This window comes from Podarcis muralis, chromosome 3 (assembly GCF_964188315.1).
Source record: "Podarcis muralis chromosome 3, rPodMur119.hap1.1, whole genome shotgun sequence".
Taxonomy (NCBI): domain Eukaryota; kingdom Metazoa; phylum Chordata; class Lepidosauria; order Squamata; family Lacertidae; genus Podarcis; species Podarcis muralis.
In genome coordinates, this window is record NC_135657.1 from 60691589 (window position 1) to 60714119 (window position 22531).

Genomic DNA, 22531 nt, shown 5'->3' on the forward strand with positions numbered 1-22531 from the left:
CATTTCTGTTTGCCAAACAGGATGATCCCGCCCCCATCTTTGCACCCCATATACTCTTCTGAGGGTTCTGCTGATCCTCCAGAGTGGATTGGGGGAGGCATGGGGGAATGAGGAAGACCCCATTTTGCTAGCAGGGGCTTCTGCTAGTGTGCTGCATTTGTTGAATCCAGCCCTAAGTGTGTCTAATGGTTGCTTTCAGGGAACTACACAGTTGCCCCTCTTCTCTCCTCCAACTCATGTTGTGTCCTATATGTTCTAAAACATGTAAATTGTTACAAAGTAAGGGGGGAATTGATAAATGAACACTTTTTGCTTCCCAAAGCCTGATGTTTATGGATGCTGGAAAAATACACCATTATGATATCCTCAGAACAAAGGAAACTATTTTTTTAAAAATTAGTTGTATTTATTAATGACAAATTTTATTGGCGACAATGGGACACATTATTTATATTATTACCACTGAAATAGGCAGCTTTGTAGCATTTCTCTCTGCAGCTGAATGAAGCTGCTGGTTTCTGTTAGAGCAGGTGCTAAGAAAACATCCATTGTGTTTTCCATTCATCTGTCACAGCTGCTAGTGTAAATAGATTGCACATACTATTAGCATCTCGCATTAGCAGATACATTAACTGGCAAATATTTTTTTTAAAGCTAAGTGTATAAGAAAGTAACAACATTCAGCCTTTCCTGTTAATTCACATGTTCCCATAGATGCTATATCTTTCTAAAGACTGACAGCCTGTCAAATGGTTTCAAGTCCACTTTCAAGCTCATCTATGTGTTCAGTACAAACACAAGGCTTTTCTGGCTAGCGACATTTCAGAGCTTAAAACTTAAATGTGCAAGTAAACACTACCCCTTCATATTATTTTTGATACGTCTTCACGTGTATGATCTATTTGCTAGGAGCAGCACTACAGTTTGGCAACATCAGCGTCGGTAGTTTTCAGTGTCAATTATTTGATTTAACATTTTGGTTTTACAAAAGTCACACTTTATACAACTTAAAAATTATTATATAGCACCTTACAAAATTCCAAAGGCGAAAAGTCCTCAAAAGCCTAATAACTGAATATTTTAATGTGCTGAAAATTACACAGTTTGTCCATTTAATATAAAGTACTGGAGAATGGGCACCACATGTTGTCTTCTCCATGAAAATATGCCCATGTAAGTGGCTATTCCAGCACCACCCTCCAGTTGACCTACACTGCATCTTCACTGTGGCAACATGGCACATAGGTTTCTATGAAAGATCTCTTGATGTATCTATAATGTGAGAAGGAACATTAAGGCAGGCACATCAAATTCCAATTGGTTTGAGGGCCATTTCCCCCTCCTTTCAAGTGCCCAAAGGCAAAAACTTAAAACTAATGTCAGCGTGATCTAAATTAGTCTCAGTTTAGATATCAAAATGGTAAAGGTTTTAAATGATTCCTGTAACTTTGAGAAGTAATATGGATAAAAAATTTACAAAATATTATTAAAAGTATTACAAAGGTTACAGTAAGCCCCTTTTTCCCATTAAAGCATCAGTTTCCTACCCCAAAATCTGATTCAGTAATTACTGAAGGGGCAACAATGGAGGTCCTTAATGCCCTAGTAATTAGGCCATTGAGACCATAACTATTACAGGACATCTGAAGAGGCCTGGCTTCCTTCCTTTTGAAATGGACCCTTTAACTACTGTTTTTAAAAGGCTGCAGTAAAAAGGAACATATAATCACAGAATTGGAGAGATTGAAGGGACTACGAGGGTAATCGAGTCCAATTCTCTGCAATGCAGGAATCTTGTGCTCAACATGCGTTAGTTAAAATCAGAGATCAGGGCCTGTGCATTCCTACCTTCTGCTACCCTAATCAACTGAGAACTGCTTATGTCTTGTTTCCTACCCGTACCTTAGGAGTATGGAATCTGCATAGCAGTTCAGAAGCTATAATGTTCCCATACTGACGTCAGTGGAGTTGAGCCAGCTATAAGGACAGAGAAATTGCCTGCAGAAAGAGACAGTCTGGTCACATGTTCACTGTGATGCATGGCTGCACATGCAGCCACACTATAGCAACCTATACAGCCATCTTACATTTTTGTAAACCACTTGGAAGTTTTATTATATAGTTATATATAAACATTGCGAAACAAGTATTATATTGGCACTGATAGATATTAAGGCAATGGGCTAAGTAGGAAAATATTAGGAAATATATTTAGTTAAGGGCACTTATGGTTATTAAGGCTATAATCTGAATTGTTGAGGTTTTAGCTTTTCCTGATAAGCCAAACTTCATTGTGTCTGTTCAGCAATTTAAATGGGCTATCATAGCCAGCAGTATAATAGACCTTTTCTTGAAAAGTTTTTCCATCCCGCTTCAGACTTTCAGCAAGTGCCAGTATTTCATCCTGGTTCTTTTTAGCATTGGCAAATCCTCCAAAAGATCTGTTGAGAACAAAAAAACAAAGTATTCTGTATGTGTTGAGACTACTGTTTTATGTTCTAAGTAGAACACCTGTGTGCGTGATAGACAAATGTAGGCAAGCCACATGGAATCAACACTCATAAACAAGTATTAGTAAAATATATGCCCCAGAAAAGCAATTTTTCTACCTACGATGGTCCAAATCAGTGATTTCATTTATATGTAACTAAATTTATGTTGCGGAAACAAGAATCCTTTCCATTTCATTGCAGAGGGATTCAAAGATTCTTGCTCTGCAACATTCTGGTGTATACATTTTGAAAGCTGCTGTGTGGCAACTGCTCAATCTCCTTCTACAGGTAAGGACAGCAGTAACTTATATGGCCTGCATTGTGGGAACATGGGAAACTCTACAAGCCACTTCACATGCATGGCTAGATCCCATGACAATGCCACCGAGCTTGAATTTGGGCAGTAATTTCTTGGACACAATGTTTGTGTGAACCAGCGTAGCTACATGGAAGCTGTCTACACAGTGGGTTATGATTTTAATAACTAGTGTCTCAAAGAAATCACTGCAGTTCTTTTGCAACCTGGGCCAGGATGGAGCACCGACATGAAGGCACCAGTTCATTTATATATATATGAATTTGTGGAGACAAAACCACCCATCACAGTGCCTCCTCATAATGCAGACATCGATTTCCAAGGTTTTTGTAGAGCCTCCCAGTATATATAAAACAGCTTTTAATGTCACAGACAATACATATGTGAGCAAGAACATGCAGGCCCCAGTTTTGAGCTCACTTTTAAGGGAAAGAAGAAACGAGAAGGCACTGGAGAAAGCTCTTGTTTACACAAATACATTTCACCAGGACTGTGTGGCTTGCCTGAAGGGCAGTTTGGATTTTTACAGCTCCACAAAGCAGTAAGAATAGCAAAAATATTAATGGGGGAAATGGCTCATCTTCCCCATTGAAGCATCCAAGAAGGTTTATTAAACTTCTAATTTCAGCAGTTTTTCTTTCCAGTTTCTTCCACCTCCCATATCTGCACCTTCATGAAACACATAAAACCTTGACACAATACAGTTACCACAAGGTGGCAGTCAAAGCTAGCAGACATTTTCCAAGATAAATTGCAAAAATGGTGTTGGCCACATGGAGGTAGTCTTGGGGTTGATGGGAGTTACAGTTCAGCCAGCATGGCCAATGGCTAGGGAAAGTGGGAGCTGTAGTTCTCCACACCTGGTGCAGGTTATAGACGCACATGCTTACCTGACAAACACAGTAATTGCTGGCCTCGTTTCAATGAAGACATCTGCCTCTGATGGCTTAGGTGGATTTGCCTGGTGTTGAGGTGGCACGTAAAAAGAGACGGTTGTTGTGGACTCACAGAACGGGCCAGCACCTGGCTGCACATAGCATGTCACTGGAGCTGTCATGTCTATCTTTACTCCTGCAAGAGGCAAGATATTACTAGCTACACTTAACACATTATCAAAACATTACAACAGAAAGGATGGAATAAAACAGGAATAGATTGCTAAGATTGCAGGGGGTATGAAAGAAGCAAGAGCATCTCTAATCCGTACCAGAGTGATCAGGACCTCAACCTGAAATAAGACTGAACTAGATGACATCACCTGTGCTTTCCAACACAAAAATTCCTTTGGGATGTTGGGTTTTTAGTTAGAAATTTGGATTCTCTCCTTTACTATTTCTCACATCCCCCCACCAAAAAGACACACCTGAGGTATATTTTCAAGAAGAAGAGGAAGAATGTGTGCTTAGTGTTTGTCTCCCGCCAAAGGGAAGCTGATTTCAAGGGAAACACAAGTAGAGCAAAACACACCTTACCTTTTTCATTCTTGCCCTTAATATAATTAAAGAGCTTAGTAAAACCAGTATTGATAGCTGAATCCCAGTCCACAGTTTTAACAGATGTGCAAACCCATTTGGCTGGTTCATACTGTCGAATTTCATAATCAGCAGCCTTAAGAAAAAAAACCACGGGAGACAAATCAAGACTTGTTACCTGGTAATTTTCATACAATAAACTCTGCATAGTTATTGAACTCTTTAAAAGGAAAGTAGGAACAGCAACTAAAAACGAGTAAATGAAATTGTGTTCCCTATTGTCTCTAGACCAGGGGTTGTCAACCTGGTCCCTACCTAGTGGGCGTTTCAGGATTCTAGGTGGGCGGTAGGGAGTTCCACGGCACAAGCTGAATCCTTCCATCGAGCACTGGTGGGCGGTAAGGAAATTTTACCATCAAGAAAGATGCATTAGTGGGCGGTAGGTATAAAAAGGTTGACTACCCCTGGACTAGACAGAGGAAATGCCTATCACAATGCATATTGTGATAAGGGCTGTGAATTGTTACAAAAACACACAAACCAATCTCTTTCCTCGATTTTATCTCACTAGTGTCATTTGCCATTGCTATTCTGCAAACTGATCCCATACACACTCCTTCAGATCAAGAGCTTAGGGCCAAAGTAGACTCCATATAGCAGATGCAGTTTGCTACTGCTTTTATTTTCATGAATAGTAGTAATAGGAGGTTGCCACCCAGAGCAATTGAATGGGGGGCGGGGAGGAGGAACTGATTACCGGTAACTTTTTCTCCTCTGGTCAGTTTCCCTTTCAAAATGGACTTCCTGCTATTTTTCCAACTAAATAGTGAAAGCTCACTGTTCTCCATGATGGAAAAGCAGCTTGTAAAAGACAATTTTTGAGTGAGGAAATTACCACTAACCCCAGGCACTGTTAATCCCAGGTAAACAAGTCATCTTTGAGTGTCCCAGGTCCTCTCTTTTTAAAAATGTATTGTCTAGTCCCAGCGTGGTTGTGAGGGTGAAATGGGCAGTGGGAGAACTATGTTTGCCACCTTGCAGGAACTATGGTACATAAAGAGTAGTAAATAAATAAAATAACTTTGTTATTCTCAGTGAATCAGGGCCTCACTCCTGATATGTATATTGGGGGCAGGAGATGCCACAGAGCTTAGCAGCATTGAGAAATAAGGAAGATGGTGGTGGAAACAGTGACTGCAACCGCTTAACCCCCAGCACTATAAAGGAAAGTACTGGGCCCACCAACACAGCTGCTGAAGAACTTTGTAAGTATTTGAAGGCGTTTCTGCTGCAGCATCATGTGGAAAAGCCAGGTTCAGTCCTTAAGTGTATTTGGGCAGGAGGAGGAGGAATAGATGTGCCACAGAGTTTTTTCTTCATCCATCTTGTTGGAAGACCACAATCTGCTTGACTGTTTGGGTTGCCACTGGAAGTTTTGCATGGCAATCAATGGTTTGAAGAAAAAGGGAAGCAGTAATCGGGGAGCCTGGAGGAGACCCAGCTGCCCCTTAACAGTTGGGGCTCCCTTAATGCAACAGTTGCCCTCCTGGTACATGTTAAGAGGACCAATGACAAATCCTGGGGAATATTTACTTATTTATATCCCACATTTTTTCCTAAGTTTTTCCCTGCTCCTTAATTACTTCCCACAACAGTCCTGTGAGGGAGGTTAGGCCGAGAGGCAGCGACTGAACCAAGGTCACCCAGTGAGCTTCATGGGGTGAGTGGGGATTTGAACTCTGGTCTAAAATTTGTTTGAAGTATAGGCACTCTGCTTTTTTGTGACTGAGTCTTTGAGGCGGTTTATAAAACCACTAACAATGATCAAATAAAAACTTAAATTAAAATTCATCCAACCACACGGCCCAGTAAAAGAAATAGCAGAAGCAACATGGTAATTTGGAAAATCCCATGAAAGCATCTAAAAAACAAGAGCAGGTGCCAGCTGAATATTTCTGAACATTCAGCCCCCCCCCCCACCACACGACCCCATTTCTCATAGAGAGGGTGGGGAGCTACTGCATTGTGCTCTCAGATCTTTTAAATACATAGCAAAGCCCCTGCAGAGGGAAGAGGGTTACGTTGTTCTTCACCCCAGCGGTCTTCCCCTCCCCAACACCAGCTGATTTTCTTTTTTAAAAAAAGTTGGGAGAAATGTTACATGAGCTTGCTGTTTACTTTGGCAATAAGTAAGTCTTTGTGGGAGTTGAGCACCAATGTTGCAATACTCAATCGGATGATCCACTTGAGAACAGGAACCTAATATCTGGCTGGGTATCTGTATGTAGACACTAGCTTTCCTCTCACAACACCTTAGCATGCATTTCTCCCTCCCTGCTTTCCTAGCCCACTGTTTTCCACCTTCAAAGGCTGAAAACCACACAGAAGGATTATAAGCCGAAGTTCACTTCTACAATCTTTTGTCCTAGAAGAGCTCAGCATTAAAATTTGTTTCTGAACACATATATTTCCTGCAGCCACTGATGATTAAACATGTTCAGAACTTTTAAACCTGCAACATTTAACATTTTAAAGATGTATTTGTAAATATTTATTTTTACCAAGAAAAAATGCATGGTGTCCATGTTAACAGAGTTCAAACTTCAGGTTCTCTCAGTAATGCAAGGTTATCCTTAATCAATGACATAGATTTAAATTGCAATCTGAAGGTATTTTCAAAAATAATAATAGGTTAATCAAATTCATTTACACTGTTGCATTACTCAACCACCGTACCTCATAACTTTGCTTTCAAAGCACTCCTTGTGCATTTAAAAAACCCTTTACATCCACCTACTACATATGTCAATACATAGACAAAATGTGGAGTCAACAGAGAGGCTTAGGATAATACCCAGGGGAGGGGGCAATGCTATATTAAATTATGCCTGTTGGATGTTTTCATGTTATTTTCCCTGGGATACTTGCATTAGTTCTTCCATCTTCCAGTGAAGTCTTGCTGAACACAAAATTTAGACTTTTTGGCAACAGTGATATTTCCAGCTGCAATAGGGAACTCTCATACCTAATGAACCCCTGCTTAGGTGTCGCCCACTCGATCACATATTTAGTCAAGCAATTTGTGTTTAGGACTCCGCTCAGGGACGTGTGTATGCATGTGTGCAAATCTCTTCCCCTTCCACTTACTGGACGCGATCAAGGATTAAGCGGAAAGTCACCTTCCAGTCATTAAAAACAACAACCATAAACGCTGGTCACCTGGTTTGGCAGGGCTGTCCATTTGGGCATCTCCAGCCCAGTAGAGAAGAGGGCTTGTTTTATAGTCTTCAGCATCCTGGGTGGAGAAAAGGAACGACGTTAGAGCTTCCCTTCCACGTTCTGCATGTGCACCTGCACATCTCTTCCCTTTGTATTCAACGGGGTATGCAGAAAAGCAACTGGTGGAAACATTTCCCCCAGTATGGAAATGTATTGCAAGAAGCTGCGCCTAGTATTATTTTTATTTTTTAAGGCGCAGCTTCCCTAAAGCAGAAACCAAAGCGCAACCTTCGCAATCTTTCCCCCCCCCCCCCCCGTTGCCCTTTCAAACCCCCCCGCCGCATCCCCTCTACCCATATCCCCCTTCGCTCTCGGCTCGCCTCCTGCCTTTCTGTCTGCCGGCAGCACCTTCCGTCTCTCCCTCGCTCTCCTTGCATAAGGCCCCGGCGCCTTGTGTAACAACATTTCAGGCGACGCTCTCCGTGGCGTCGGAAACACCCAGGGCGGGGAGGGGAGGTGGCCTGGGACACTATGCTGCAAAGGAGGGGAGCAAACAACCCCCCCCCTTGCAAAGTTGTGAGGAAGAGCCGCTGACGGCATTGGGGGGTGGGGGGGGCACTTGGCCGCCTTTCCAGCCAGCCTACGAGAGGCGTCCGGATTAGCTGCCCTCAAAGGAGCAGCTTCGCACGTGTGAGAGGGTGCGCGCGCGCGCGCGAGGGGTGGGGAGCGAGGAGCGAGAGCGGCTGTTTTGCTGGCGAGGGCGGTGGGCGGGGAACGGGCGCGCGCTCCTCCTGGCCCTGCAGTGCCGCTTGGTGTCAGATGCTGCTTGTTGTGCTGGCTGGCTGGCCCCCAAGCCATTCTGGGGGATGCGGGAATGAGCTAATGGCAGATTGTCATATGCCTCAAGCGGGAGGAGGGAAAAGGGGGGGGGGGCGGCCGAGATGACAAGGGCCCTTTGAGAGCCGAAGGCATTCGCGCGCCTTGGCTCTCTTTTCCTCCCACTCCCAACTTTGTGAGAAGATGCATCGCCTCTTTTAGGAGCGCAAATGTGCCCCCCCCCCGTACTATAGAATGCGCGGGGGCGCCTTGTTGGCTCGTGCTCCTCCGCATATTCTCATCTTCTGAGGCTCCTCTGTGAGGAAAGTGGTCCGCAGAAGCAGAAACGCGGGCGAAACTTCTGGCACGCGAGTTGCTCTCGGAGCGACCCGCAGATTAAATGTTTTCAGTCTGAGAAGCAGCACCGACAAGTGTTTTGTGGATTGCAGACCAAAGAGTTTAAGTTTTCAACACCCTCTCTTAAAATGCAAAGGGAACAAGTGCCCCTCCTGCAGAATTGCAATTTTTTTGCGGGTGGGGGTGAGAAGCAAAAAAGACATTCATAGTTCCCTGACACATTTAGGGATGAACAGCATCTCCACATGCTAGGAATGTTCTCCATAGCAAAAATGGACCAGAGCCCAGGTATTTATCGGTTGCTTTCTAGAAATGAAATGGTTGAACTGAAGCTCCAGGTAAGTAAGAAAAGTATAGCCCAGGAATGGAGAGGTGAAAATATAATTTAATTTGTGGCATTGCAAAATCACCAACTCTCCCTGTTGCGACCTTTCAGCTAAAGATGTAAACAAATAAGATCTAGAAGTGGGCATAATGGTGACACACAAAGCAACCCTAGTAAAAATTTGCAGTCGCCCACTTGTGCAGTGAAGCCAATAGGCAAAGCCTTTATAACACTATAAAAGGCTTTCCAAGCACAGACACAGCAGCCAGGAGCTGGGGAGGGAAAAGATCATCCTTTGGTAAGGAAGACTGACAGGGAATTAGAACCAGTGGATACAAAGTCGCTGGTATATTAAGCAATTATGTTGCATCTGCTTTCATAAATGAAGGCCCAGACTCGAGTGGAAATCAGATTTAGGGAGAATTAGTTGATGCAGAGATAATATCTAGAATGTGGATTTTTATTTTTTCCCCTTAAATGGTTTGATGCTCTTTAAACTGTAGTTGCTCCAGAAGTATATGACACACATTTCAGGCATTAAACTGGCTAAACCTCTGACAAAAAATGTTTATGAAGGTCACATAAATGAGGCCTGGCTCTGTAATGTGATCAGCTCTGATAATGATACCATACGTGGTGGAAGAGGGAGAGGAGAACAAGGGAACATTGTTGCATAATCATCATTGCCTGCTTAAATGAAATATCACATACTGGTGTGGCATTAAGCAGGTCTCTTCTCCAATCTGCTGTTCGTGACAGTGCTAAACTTTCTTGCAGTTCCACAGAAACAGCACAGTTGTACCACCGTAGCACCTTACCCCAAAGAAGACAGCTGTACATCTGCACCAGTGATCCTCTGTTGCTCATGTATTGCTTTGTTTTGTTCCTCACAGTCAATACCATTGCATGGAATGCGTATAGTGTGGAATCCTGGCCCGAGATAGGTACTGCCATGATTTTCACACCAGATCGGTACATTAGGACTGAGCTGCTTGAAGGAGCATTTATACCCATATGAACCTCTGGAGGTCTTGAGATTGGCCTCAGTGGCTCTGCTTATGGATCTTCCATCTAGTATGATAGACTGACTGACAGGCTCACATGATAGGGCATTTTCATTTTTTCTTCCTGCTTATGGAACTTGTTCCCCCGAGAGTTGTGTTTTGCTGCCGCCCAGAGCCTTTTCTTTTTGGTTTTTGGTTCAAGTAAGCTGAGTGTGGCAGTATCTTGTGCTGGGAATGAGGAGGCTGGCTGTGGTGCTTTTATATGGTTTTATTTATTTCCTACTGATTTATATTTAATGAGATAAATTATGTAATGATTTTAATTGTGCAGTTAATCATCATCATCAAAGCAATAAAGCAGCATTATCATTAATTCAATTTATACCCTATCCTTCATCCTGAAGGAATTTAGGGCAGAAAAATCCATCAATAGTAAGCAAAGAGTGAAAGAAAAAATATAAAAGCATTCTAAAAACATTTACGAGAATAATCTCAGCCAGTGATTTCAGGGATCTCAGCCGGGAGCAATATCTTATTTGTCATCAAATACTTGGATAAACAGTAATGTTTTTAAATTTCTCCTGATAGTAATGAGGGAGGGCATTCCACAAACAAGGAACCAGCACTAAGAAGGCCCTGTCACATGTCAACACTAACCAGGCAGTGCCCACCAACAAAGCCTTATGGAGTTTAGACCTCATAGACAACTAATGAAGTGGTACGCCTATGTCCACATGCCACTTCAAATTGCAGATGGGGGCCTCGCGTGAATGAGTTCTTCTTAAAACAAACCCCACCCCCATAGAAAAGTAGATATCACAGAGAAGCTTCTACCTTAGGTTTTGTGAAAGTTTTCTATGTAGGTGGATTGATTTTTTTTAAAATGGAGGGACATTCAATCATGTGAGCTCCTGCTGGTTGTCTCAGGCTAGTTTATGTGAATGATAGACTAGTGGCAGCCAGGAGACCAAGCAACCTTTTGGAGAGATTCGTTGCCCTAAAGCTTGGACTACTACAAGAACTTAGAAAGGAGTTCTGAACAGTTAAATTTATCACACAACTATTCAGTTATCCTGATTCTGATAATGACATTACTTCAAGTTTGACAAAAAATACAATAAATACTGTATTTTTTAAAGGTTTAAGGTTTACTGCTTCAGCTGCTACTTGTGATAACAAGGTCACTACCTTTTCTGCACCTTTGTTCTCTTGTAAAGTAATTTGTCCTGAACAAGTTGGGTTTTTTTTCAAAATTCCTATTAGGAAATGACATATGCATGCTTTAATCTGAGAGACTGAAAAAGTCACTATATAGAATGAAGGCTGCAGCTTTTGTATTCCTTTTTGTGTATCTGATGTAAAAGTTAATTAAATAGACTGAGAGATAGTTGGAGATTGGGAAACAAGGGAGAGGAAAGCAGGTTCATAAGAGGCTTACTTTTGACCTGGTCTTGTTCTCTGTTATTACTTTGCATCCCTGATTTCACCCTTCTGTATTGCCTCCTCCCTGTTAAGACGCTCCACTGTGCTGGCTGATGAGTAATGTTAGCTTTATGGAATGGATTCTTCTCTCACATCTCATCTTGCACAAAAGCTCACTATTAGAATTGCCAGTAATAATTGCACCATGCCACAGCTGTGACCAATCTAGAAATAAACTCCACCCCTTCAGCAAATCCCTCCTCCTACATCACAAAAGCAATATGGACAGATTCTGAAGAAGGATCAATGGTTCTCCTTTGCAATAAAATTTGCCACAGTTTGATAGAATAAAATGTGAGAGAACAGAATAGGAAGAAGATGACTAATGGCCAGAAAGAAAACTGTATTTCATCATTTATATCCTGAGTAGTTTTGCATGAGCTTGTATCAGTGTCATGTCAACTGTGAAAATGGGAGACCGAGACAGGAGGGAGATGGCAGATGTTGAGAGGTGCATCAGTAGTTTTCAGGATCACCTGTGCTCTAATTTACCATATGTAGGCAATCACATGTTGTTGATTCACAGGACCTGTGGCAGATGAGGAGGTCTGAGCTAGTTGTGCTAGTTCAACCTGCATGGCTCTCACAGGCCATTCTTAAGTTCCTATGCCAACAATTTAGGAACTCTCACCACTTTGGAACAAAACTAAATTTTGCTGCCTGCGCGACCTTTCAGACTGATGTATGGAAAAGGATAAGAGTCTGGCCTTTGGAGAGTTTGTAAGTACACCCATTTTAACTTACTAAATGTGTGTCCTTTTACTATGCTGGGGAAAAAGAGGACTGCTTGGAAAGATGCATTTTAAAAGTCCTAACAGCCTATATTTCCACACTTTACTTTGCTGCATACTGTGTAGTTTTAACTCTCTGATGGAGTTCTCTCACCAAAGAGTACTTGCCCCGAACTTGGATCTTGGCATCCAGGAATTTTCTTTTATACCATTTCCCCCTCCAGCTAGCACGAATAAGGCTTATTACCATTATCATTATGGAATTAATTACCTGCCCTTCACTAGCAGGTCCTGGGGCCAGTTACAACAATTTAAATTTGAAAATTAAAGCAGGTTAAGCAGTTTGTAATCACAGGAATAGGCTGGGTCTTGAAAAAACACATCTCAAAAGACCAGGGTGAAGAGATGCATCTTCAGCACTTGCCAAAAGCTCTGTTATTAAAAAGCCGTCTGTTTGGGGCTGCCACAGAGAATGCCTTCTCTCAGACCACCCCCGAAACTACTTAGGGAGGTATAACCAGCAAAAGGGCTGATCAAAACACCCAGGAGGATCTGTAGGGAAGGAGACAAGTCTTTCAGATACTTGGGGCCTAAGTCATTTAGGGCTGTAAATACTAATGTGAGCGCTTTGAATTGGGCCCAGAAATGAATTGGCAGCCAGCAAATAATAAGCATAAATATTATTCTACACAGAGTTGGGCTGGATATGGTCACTTCATTCTGCAAGGGTGGGGCACCAATATGATGGTCCACCCACAGAGACAGAAATCACTGTATTCCTTAACACTCCGGAGGATGTCTGGCACTTGCTGAGACTCTCATCACACTGTGAGATGCGTAGAGCCACTGACACAATTGCTCCTGGGTGCCCTAGCTATTGCTATTGACCATGTAGGTCACCTTAGTACACTAGTGATCTGCATGCAATGAAGTGAGAGGGGTGGCGGCTAGGCAAATGACAATTTATTTCATGGTTGTAGAATGTTAGGCTTCCATAAAACATCTTAGTTCAGTAGAATGTCAAGAAATGGAAAGTAAAACTTTGTCAAAATTGCAGATTAGTGGAAGTCCGACTGTATTAGTTTTCCTCAATATTTATTACTTCAATGCAATACCAAATAATCCAGTTTCTTAAGCCTCTGTCAGTTAGCTTGATTTTAAATAAGATTGGCCTATTGGCCCCCTATTGACCTCCAAGTGCTCCATAACAATTATAATAATAATTATGAAGAATAAGTAAGGAACCAGGCTAAAAACTGTGTCATGTAGGTCATATGCTGATAGAATGTTAGAATAATCTTAATGGTGCTGATTTGATATTGATGAAGTGAAGCCGAATAACTCATTATTTACTGGCTCATTATGAAATGATTTCTCTATCTGGATTCAAGTTTACTTGAAACTGGTGTGAATGTAGCATCCACATAGCTCATCAGCACCCACATAGGTCATCTGAGGTAAAAATTAATTCACCAGGAAATTATTTGTCCCTGGTTCAATGCACATGGCCATGTGAGGTTGTTATCAAATAAAAACTTTCCATTAATCAATACTGCATTAAAGCTCCGGGATGATATCCAACTGACTATAACTAACTTTAGATACCACTGCTAGTTGTGCAAACTGACCTATGAAATCCATGAATTCAGCTATCTTGTTAGTTACTGCATATTCACATTTATGAATATGGCTGTGTAGACTGCCTTCTCTCTCACTCTCTCACACACATTAATTTGTCCCAAACATCAAGAATCTTGAGCTGGGGTATTGTTTAAGGGATTAGTGGGGGGTTGTTGCTGTTAGTGATATATATATATTGTATCTTTATTTTAGCTCTTATTGTGATTTGCATGGAAGTTGTTCCAATTGGTTGTGCATTTTCTGATGTTTTGTTTATGAATACTTTTGCTGTGTTGTAATTGTGTATTTTTTCACGTTGTAAGCAGCCTTGAGCATGCTTTGTACTGTGGAAAGGTGGCATAGGAATAAAATTATTGATTGATTCATTGAAGATTGGCACAAAGGGTAAAAATTTAAATGGCAAGAAATCAAATACATAAGGGTGTAATGTGACCAAGAGATGGGGAATATAACACCGGGAGTGGCATGGTTGCTAAAACGTACTGACTTTATTCTGCAAATTCTTATAAAGGGAAAAAGAGAATAATATGCTATTCACTATTGATGGCAATGAAAGCTGAACTATCCTCATATCCAACTCCCTAATTAACTGCACACAAACCCTGGACTGCACATTCAGATATATCCTTGACAGAGGTTTGTTCTTTATTTCTAATTAGTTTTATCCTACTCTTCAGCCAAAAAGGGAGCTATCTGGCATGGTACCACCATCGGATGAATTATATAGTTTATGTTTCTGTGGTTACCATCTATCCCCATGCAGACAGAGATATATTATGTCCCACCTTTCTCCCAGTGCAGGACTCATTGTTTGAAATGGGGTGGGGAGCAGAAGCAAACTAAAAGGTGATTAAAAAAAAACACCTTTATTTTTTTTATTTAGCTAGATTTAGTCCACCACACACTCGGAGCTGAATGGTTACATGACTTGTGTATTCTTTAATTAAAAGTATAAAACAACGTGAAACCGTTCTGTACACTCTGTAGACCCTATCGCATTGCTGCATTGTTGTGCCATTACTTGCCACAAGTCTGTCTTCCATAGAAGGCCTGGACCTTTCTGGGTCGTTTTTACTTGTATTCAGACTTCACAGCTGTCAGAAGAACAATGGAAGGCCTGTAGCGTAATAGTAGCCCACTGCCAAACATAGTGATGGTATTAACTGGTAAATAGGCATCTTCAGCCCTCACATTTCAGATTCATGTTAATTGTCATTGCAGTCTCTATTTTGACTTTTGACTATTCGTTAAAATCTTCAACAAGTTAGTGCAATTTTTTAAAAAAACGTTAAAGCCCTTTCAGTTATTGGTGTGTGTGTGTCTCTCTGTGTAAAAAAAATCCCCAGCATAATTGTTTTTTACCACAGCTGCTACAGTCCACATTGCTCAGACTTAGCCTTCCAAAACACCTTTGCTTATGTCAAATAGTGCAGAAAAATCTGAGGTACAGCATTAAGTTCATAGTTTTCTCCTACACAACAATCTTGTAGAGTTTTTTTTGTTTTGCTTTCTGTGCCGTTTAAAAATGGCATAATTAAGCATATTAACCGGTCAAAGTTCCTTTATGATTGTAGCTATTCCCTTGTTTGGAGTCCCCCCCCCTTTTTTTTAAACCACGAGAACTGCAGCCATAGTTATTTCCGTAGCTTTTACTGCTGTTTTGTCTCTTCGTAAGGAGGCACTGGATCTTGAAAGAGCTGGATGTGGTCCTCTTCCATTGAGGTTTTCATGGTAGCCTCCTCGTATGACGGAGGCAAGCATACAGTGAGAAAGGCAGTTTCAGGGAGGAGAGTGGAGTAATGAAAGCTCTGTTCACTGCTCCAGGGCAGCACTGAGAGAAAGTCAGTCACCTCATGCTCTGGAAGGGACTCTGGGAGGTCAATACTGAAGATCTGAGCCTGAGGGCTGCGACGTCGGCAGCGTCTGTAAAGGAAGAGCAACAGGAATGCCAGAAAGAGCATCATGGTAGCCGGCAGGATGATGCATAAGAACGGTTCAATGTCTTCTTTGGTTGAGCTTGTTTTGTGCTGACTCTGAAACAGCAACCAAGAGATGAAAAATGTATCAGGCATTTGGGAATGCCAACACCTCACTTTATCACCAGCTCAGGTTACAGCACAGAAACAAAACCAGGTTGCACTAGAGGACATGAAGAAATAGCTACTGGTTATTCTACTAAAAAGGGGGTTTTAATTTTTCACCACAACCAATGAAATAAAGCAGGTCAAGAAAAATAGCAAGGCACAATCCATACCAAAGTGGAATCTAGACACATATAAAAAATGCTGTGAAAATGTTTTTTTTAAAAAAACCGTTTTGAAAAATATATTGAATTTGCCATAGCTCACCATCACCATCTAATGTCATATTTGTATAATGCACTTTACAGCACACTTAAATGTTTTGTTTGCAGCTATATAGTTGAATTCCAAGTTAAACATCTCTGCAAGGCAATTCTATGCATATTTAATCAGACATAGTCCCACTGAGTTCAATGGGGCTTAGTTACAAATATGTGTATAGAATTGCAGCCCCAGGTATTGTTTTCAATGAGAAATGAGAGTGCTGTTGAGCACATGCTATATTTCTCTATTGAATATTTTTTTTAAAAAAAAAACCTGCTTCTGTGAAGATCTTTCTGCCCACAAACCCAGAAAATGTCTGACACTGCTATCTTCTGGAGGTGTGCTAAACATAAATGGCCAAACATAAATGGCCACTTTTGGCATTCCCAGAGCCATCCAGAAACCCTTTGGATCCACCAGCCTCCAAGGGCAAACCATCCTAATAGGTCTCCCACCTCTGCATGGCCGTAGTTAGGGGGTGGTGAGGTGGGCCGCTGCCAGGGGTGCAGGCGATGGGGGGTGCAAAATTGGCTTAAAATATGTCCATAAATATTGATTATTGCCTCATAAGAAATGGTTTTAAATAGAGGGTGAATTGAATGGGTGGAAGGAGGTTGGGGCTGGAGGAGAGGTGGAAAGAAGAGCTAGTTTGTCCGTGGCTAGGGGGTGCAATCTGGACGGTTCTGCCAGGGGTGCAAGATCACCTAGCTATGGCTCTGCACCTCTGCTGGGGGGGAAAGGGTGCTGAAAGCCTAAATCTCAACAGGAAGTGATCTGACCATTACAAGTCATTGTCCATTCCTCTCAGTCAGTCCTGATACAGGACATGTGTGTTGATGTCTGAGAAGGAAGCCAGTGTTCTGTGAGTGCACACCACCTGTTGGGAGGGTCTTCCAGAGTACCTGTCCACAGAATAGAATATAATTCTGTCTATCCTCAGAATGCCAGCTCACACTCGCCTAAACAACCTTTCTGGCAGAGAGGAGTCACATTGAGGATGCTTGTTGGGGCAAATGGTCCCAAACTGCTTTGGTTTTCCATTAATGCTCAGCAATAGGCAATCCTCCTGTAGGCAATACCTCCTGGTATTTAGTACTATCAGAATGCAGAACATAGAGGTGATGCAGTGGTTGCTGAGAAAACTTAGTGACCAATGAAATAAGGCATAGAGAGACTGACAGTTAGTGACATAAACTTAGAGGAAAGTCGGGTCACAGAGGAAGAGGCATTTGGAAATAATTTTGAAGGATAGCAATGTGGCTTAAAAAAACAGGAGGGATAACTGTTGATGATCTTGTATGGAATAAACAGAATGAGGGTGGATTAAGGAAAGACCAGGGAAGATATATAGGCAGGCTGAAGGATGCTATTGATTTTTCTCCTCGCATTTCTTGCTGCACAATAATCTTAGACCACAACCCCTAAGCCTCATGACATGTAAATACCTGTAAGTTCAGCTGCTTTTGCATTGCTTTCCCTCCCATATATAGACACAAGTCTGTGCTAGCACTCTAGAATACATTGGTTGTGTCTAAGTGCACATTGCATTTGAACAAATGTCATGCCTTCAAAAACCAAATGATTGCATTTGGTATGCCCAGTGCCTGATTGTCAATTCCATATGAGAAAATATACACAATATTACCTATGATGAATGCAGCTGTGTCTGCAGTGCATGTGATACGAAGCCAGTCACAGCTTCCTGTTGTGTGCGCACATGGTAAACACACGAGGGCTCATTCCTTTTCAAAGCATATATTCAGGACATTCATTCCTAGGTCAAGGCAGCACATAGGTATCTTTATTGTGTGTAATTTCTTTTGGAGTTCTGTTGCAATATTGTATCAAATATGCACAATGTGCACTAAGAAGGAAAGTCTTCTCCTTGCTATCAGAGTGCCTTTTGCACTTAGGCATCATGAAATCAAGTCAGTGTGAACAGGGCTTTTTTCAGCCGGAACTCAATTCTGGCACCTCTCAGGTGGGTGCCATTGCCATTGTGAGAGAACAAGGGAGGTGTTCAAGAACAGTTCTAGCACCTCTTTTTCTAGAAAAATAGCACTGAGCGTGAACATTCCCACATTGCACTAGGAACTCAATACAGTGGTACCTCAGGTTACATACGCTTCAGGTTACAGACTCCACTAACCCAGAAATAGTGCTTCAGGTTAAGAACTTTGCTTCAGGATGAGAGCAGAAATTGTGCTCTGGCGGCACGGCAGCAGCAGGAGGCTCCATTAGCTAAAGTGGTGCTTCAGGTTAAGAACAGTTTCAGGTTAAGAACGGACCTCCGGAATGAATTAAGTACTTAACCCGAGGTACCACTGTATAGAGAGGGAAAAACTAGCACTCATGGTTGTTTTTGAGTAAAGTGCTATAGACTCATTTGCTATAGACTCAGTTAAAAACACAGATACAATGAAGTAAAATCACACTCATTTTAGTTATCACTTTTGGGAAATTTATAGAAATAGCAGAATAATGAAATTAATATTGATTTAAGGTTTGGTGCCCGCCAAAAGTTTATTATGCACCAAGAGTGGAGCAGAGATAGCAAAGCTGTGATGAAGAAACCTTTGGCCATTGGGTCATGGTGAAGGAAGTGGGAGTTTTAAAAGGCTTCAATTAAAAGTATGAGATGGGCATCCCCACCTGATCCATGTTCAACATTTATAGCACATAGTAGTTTTGGTTACTGTAATACCAGGAAATTGCAAAAAAAAAAAAAAAAAAAAAAAAAAAGAAGTAGTAAATAACTGGCACAATGAATTGTGAGATCAATTACAGTTTTCCTTAAAATAAAGGCTTTATAATATGGTTGGTGGTAGTGGGGAGAGGTGGATGAGATAAAGGAAAGCTGTGACTATTCTCTTCCATTCCATTTTAGTACAAATTGCAGCCTAATGGCTGAATCACAAACAGGATGCATTCCAAATGACTCTTAAGTGCGTCTTCTACCCTCTGTTTTTTATACCTCACTAGGGAAAGCAGAATCAATATTTCCAAATGCGGGAGCCGTGAAAGCATTTGTTGCATAGATTTTCAATATGAGTCGTCAGATGTGTTTGAATATTGTATGCTTTATAGATGCAGAAAACTTTATCATAGTCAGCGTGCTGATGACTGAAAATGTTGCTTTTGGGAGGCTGATATAATGGAGGCTGGAGACAGATCATATATTTTTCAGACAAAGTGTGGAGGGGGAAATCACTGTGTGGAGTGCGATAAGTACACTCATTCCACTTAAGAACTCTGGTAAATAGATTTTAGTGAACATTTGCAGGCTTTTGTATTTTTCACAACTCTACAAAATCATATGTGACGCTGTGGAAAAAGAAATGTGCATGTACACTAAGAGAAGCAATACCTTTCTCAAATATCTTTCACTTCTTAAAAAAGATAAAATTGCCTGGGTTTTTAACCTAGGTTCTCTTTCATGAAACAAATCTTATCATTTTGTGCTTTCTTTGTTTTACGTCAGGCATCCCTCCTAATACTTTGCATAGCTGTTAACTTTCACCTTTTCTTGCGAGGAATCCTATTCGGAATAAGGGAATTTCCCTTAAAAAGGGGGGAAAGTTGACAGCTATGATACTTTGGTTATGCTTTTTGGTTGACAAAACAATTTGGGGAAAATATATCAACGATAAGAGACATGTCATTTTGGTAGAAGAAGCTGATTTGCCCAATTTCCTAATATTATCTATTGATATAGTGCCATCTCTGTACATGGTACTTTACAAAGAACATATGTGGCAGAAGTTTATAATATAAAACAGGCACAGGGAAACAGCAGAGGAAGAGGAGGAAAATGGAGGCAGGGGTAGGCAAGGGAATAATATTTTATTATTTCAGTAATGCATACTTGGGCTTAATTACAGTTAGCAACAGGCTAGCTACCAATTCTTGTTTCTCTCAGTTTTTCCTTTTTCCAGCCTCAAGTTCAGTTTACCACTTTTCTGCATTGCATTTTTAAAAAAGAAAACCCTCAAGAAAATTCATCAGCATTTGTGTGCAATTTGTTTTCCTAATAAGCACATTTTTGCAATGAATTTTCCCTAACATAACACATGCTGTGTGTTATTTTAATGAACACGTGTTTTTATGCACATGTTTCCTTAAGGTACAGTGTTTCATACACATTTTTGACTGGAGAACTGTATTGCAAAATTCTGAGAAGTGCAAATTTCAAAGGACAACTTATTTTGGTACATGTATTGTTTTGGGAAGTGCAAATTTGCAACTAAATTACTCTACCACCCCTATATACGGAAATATATATAGACTAGGAGCTATTAGCTGGGCACAGAATTATAATTCTACGTATTATGTAATACTCAGAAGCGACAAACTAAAAACACATGCAATTCAAACTTTTCTCTAACTGGAATGCCTAAGCTAATGAATGGGTAGGGTGCACTTTCAGTGAGGGGAGAGGGTAAGAATTCAGATACCATATTATATAGTGTGCTTATCCCCAAGTCTGCATGGGACTCTCTGCTTTTGCAAGTTGTTCTACACATTCATGAATGTATTAGTCCTGTTATGGAGGTAAGAAAAACAATTTTATTTCTTTGTTAACTAGTTTTACCTCTGGAAAAAACCTGCTTGTGTGACCACTGTGGGTAGGGGGCTAGTTCCACTTGGAATTAATAATTAAAAGCAGAATTGTGCGTAAAGCGGAAATTGTTTCATTCAAAAGCAGGAATGATTTGTGTATGAAAATTGCAAGATTTAATGTGAAGTGACTTTTAACAGAGGTCCAGTCCACAAATGCACATTCATAAATCCCATTGACTTTCACATCAGGTAAATGATGTGAATATGCTCATGAATTGTCACATATTTATCACCACAGGCGGAGGTTCTGTATCATTTAGTGGCAACTCAGACCCAATATATTTCAAAAGTTCCACCAAGTGAATGGAATCAAGTGTTGGTGAATGAAAAACAAATGGATATGTGAGTGAGCCTAGAAAATCCCACATATTGAATATTTGCATTTAACTGAGGGGTGTTTTGGTTGAGGCGATAGCAGCAGAAATCAGTTTATTGTCATATACAATCTATTGTTTTGGTCCTGTCACAAATGGATCTACTCAGTGGGACTTACTTCTGAGTAGGCATGCATAGGATTGCACTGCTAATTGACTTAATTGCAGACATGCTGGTCTAAGACAGATTTATTTATTTTTATTCAGCATGGTTAGTACCTTCTATAGGGAGTGTGGACAAAGTTATTTCTTCTGTATTAAATGTTTATCCTTGGATATTAATTTACTCCAGGGCTAAACGTGACCTTTTAAGTCTCTTTCATTATCTATGAACTCTCCCTCTTTACATTCAGGGCAGTGTTTTCATTTCTGACAGGCGTCTCCCGCTCCCTCCCCTTGCCAGTTCCCTACACTCTGTGAAGTAATTTGCGCAGCTTAGAGAATAAGAGTTCAGCACTTCAGTCTAACATCTGTGGAAGGGTTTGCAGAGACCCGATCAAGGGAGATAGAGAGAGATTTGGGGTGGGAGGAGAGACAAGGAGGCATGCATTTTGAAAGAAAACGACAGATGAAAGAACAATTATCTCATTTTGTAACCCAGTATCAGTTTTGGACTAAACTTTTAGTATCTCTGTCTACATAATGCCCTTTTCTCTCAAGTTGTTGAACAGAAAAACGAGGGCCTAGAACAGAAAATAAAACAAAGAGTGCATCTCCCCACCCTTGAAAGTCAGCTTATCTGATATTACACAGTCCAAATTCTATCAAAACTGTCTTTTAGTCATCTCTCGTAAGAGAAGAAATTGTAAATTCTTGAATGGAGCAGAAAGAGCTGTGTACAGACCTGTAGCTGTGTTTCCAGCAATGGGACACCTGGCTCACTAGTTAACCAGTCATAGTTTCCTCTGTCAGCGTGTCCAAATTTCTTCCAGCTGCTGTCTAGGAGCCACCTCATGCTTTCATGAATGTTCCTCGTTGTTCCGCTTCAGTTTAGGTCCTTGCTTTTTGGTCTCTCTTAAACGGTGCCCCTTCTCCTTACTCTTGACACAGCTGGAAATGTCTCAGCTAAAACCCATTTTGAAAGTCTTCCTGGGTGGAAGCAAGAACGAGAGAGAGAGAGAGAGGGAGCGAGAGAGAGAGAGAGATAGCGAGGTAGCACAGTAACCAAATGAATCTCAGATGCTCCTCCGTCTTCCAACTCAATCTCTCTGGATTTGCTTCAGTGGCCTACATTACCAGAAAGCTGGCATCAGGTATCAGGGATGGGACAGCATTCTTCTGATTGGAGGGTTGCTTGCATTAGGATTATTAAAGGGGAATTTGCATAAGAATCTGAG

The 22531-nt window shown here is 41.2% G+C and overlaps 2 protein-coding genes across 4 annotated transcripts; both read right to left on the bottom strand.

The window, feature by feature from the left end:
• Positions 1-382: 382 nt before the first annotated feature.
• HEBP2 (heme binding protein 2) lies at positions 383-8105 on the bottom strand. Of its 3 annotated transcripts, none has more exons than XM_028723555.2 (5): positions 7908-8105; positions 7500-7575; positions 4281-4416; positions 3699-3879; positions 383-2441 (listed from the first exon to the last, which is right to left on the bottom strand). In XM_028723555.2, exons 1-5 carry the CDS (start codon positions 7934-7936, stop codon positions 2264-2266), a joined length of 600 nt encoding a protein of 199 aa, XP_028579388.2. In that variant the 5' UTR covers positions 7937-8105; the 3' UTR covers positions 383-2263. The 3 variants fall into 3 exon arrangements, with proteins under 3 accessions (XP_028579388.2, XP_028579387.2, XP_077782079.1); XM_028723554.2 differs by having other exon boundaries at positions 7887-8104; XM_077925953.1 differs by having other exon boundaries at positions 7880-8102.
• Positions 8106-14702: 6597 nt separating this feature from the next.
• On the bottom strand, positions 14703-22379 carry SMIM28 (small integral membrane protein 28). The gene is made up of 2 exons (XM_028723545.2): positions 22039-22379; positions 14703-15888 (listed from the first exon to the last, which is right to left on the bottom strand). The coding sequence occupies exons 1-2, from the start codon at positions 22147-22149 to the stop codon at positions 15505-15507; spliced, it is 495 nt and encodes a 164-aa protein (XP_028579378.1). The 5' UTR covers positions 22150-22379; the 3' UTR covers positions 14703-15504.
• Positions 22380-22531: the final 152 nt, after the last annotated feature.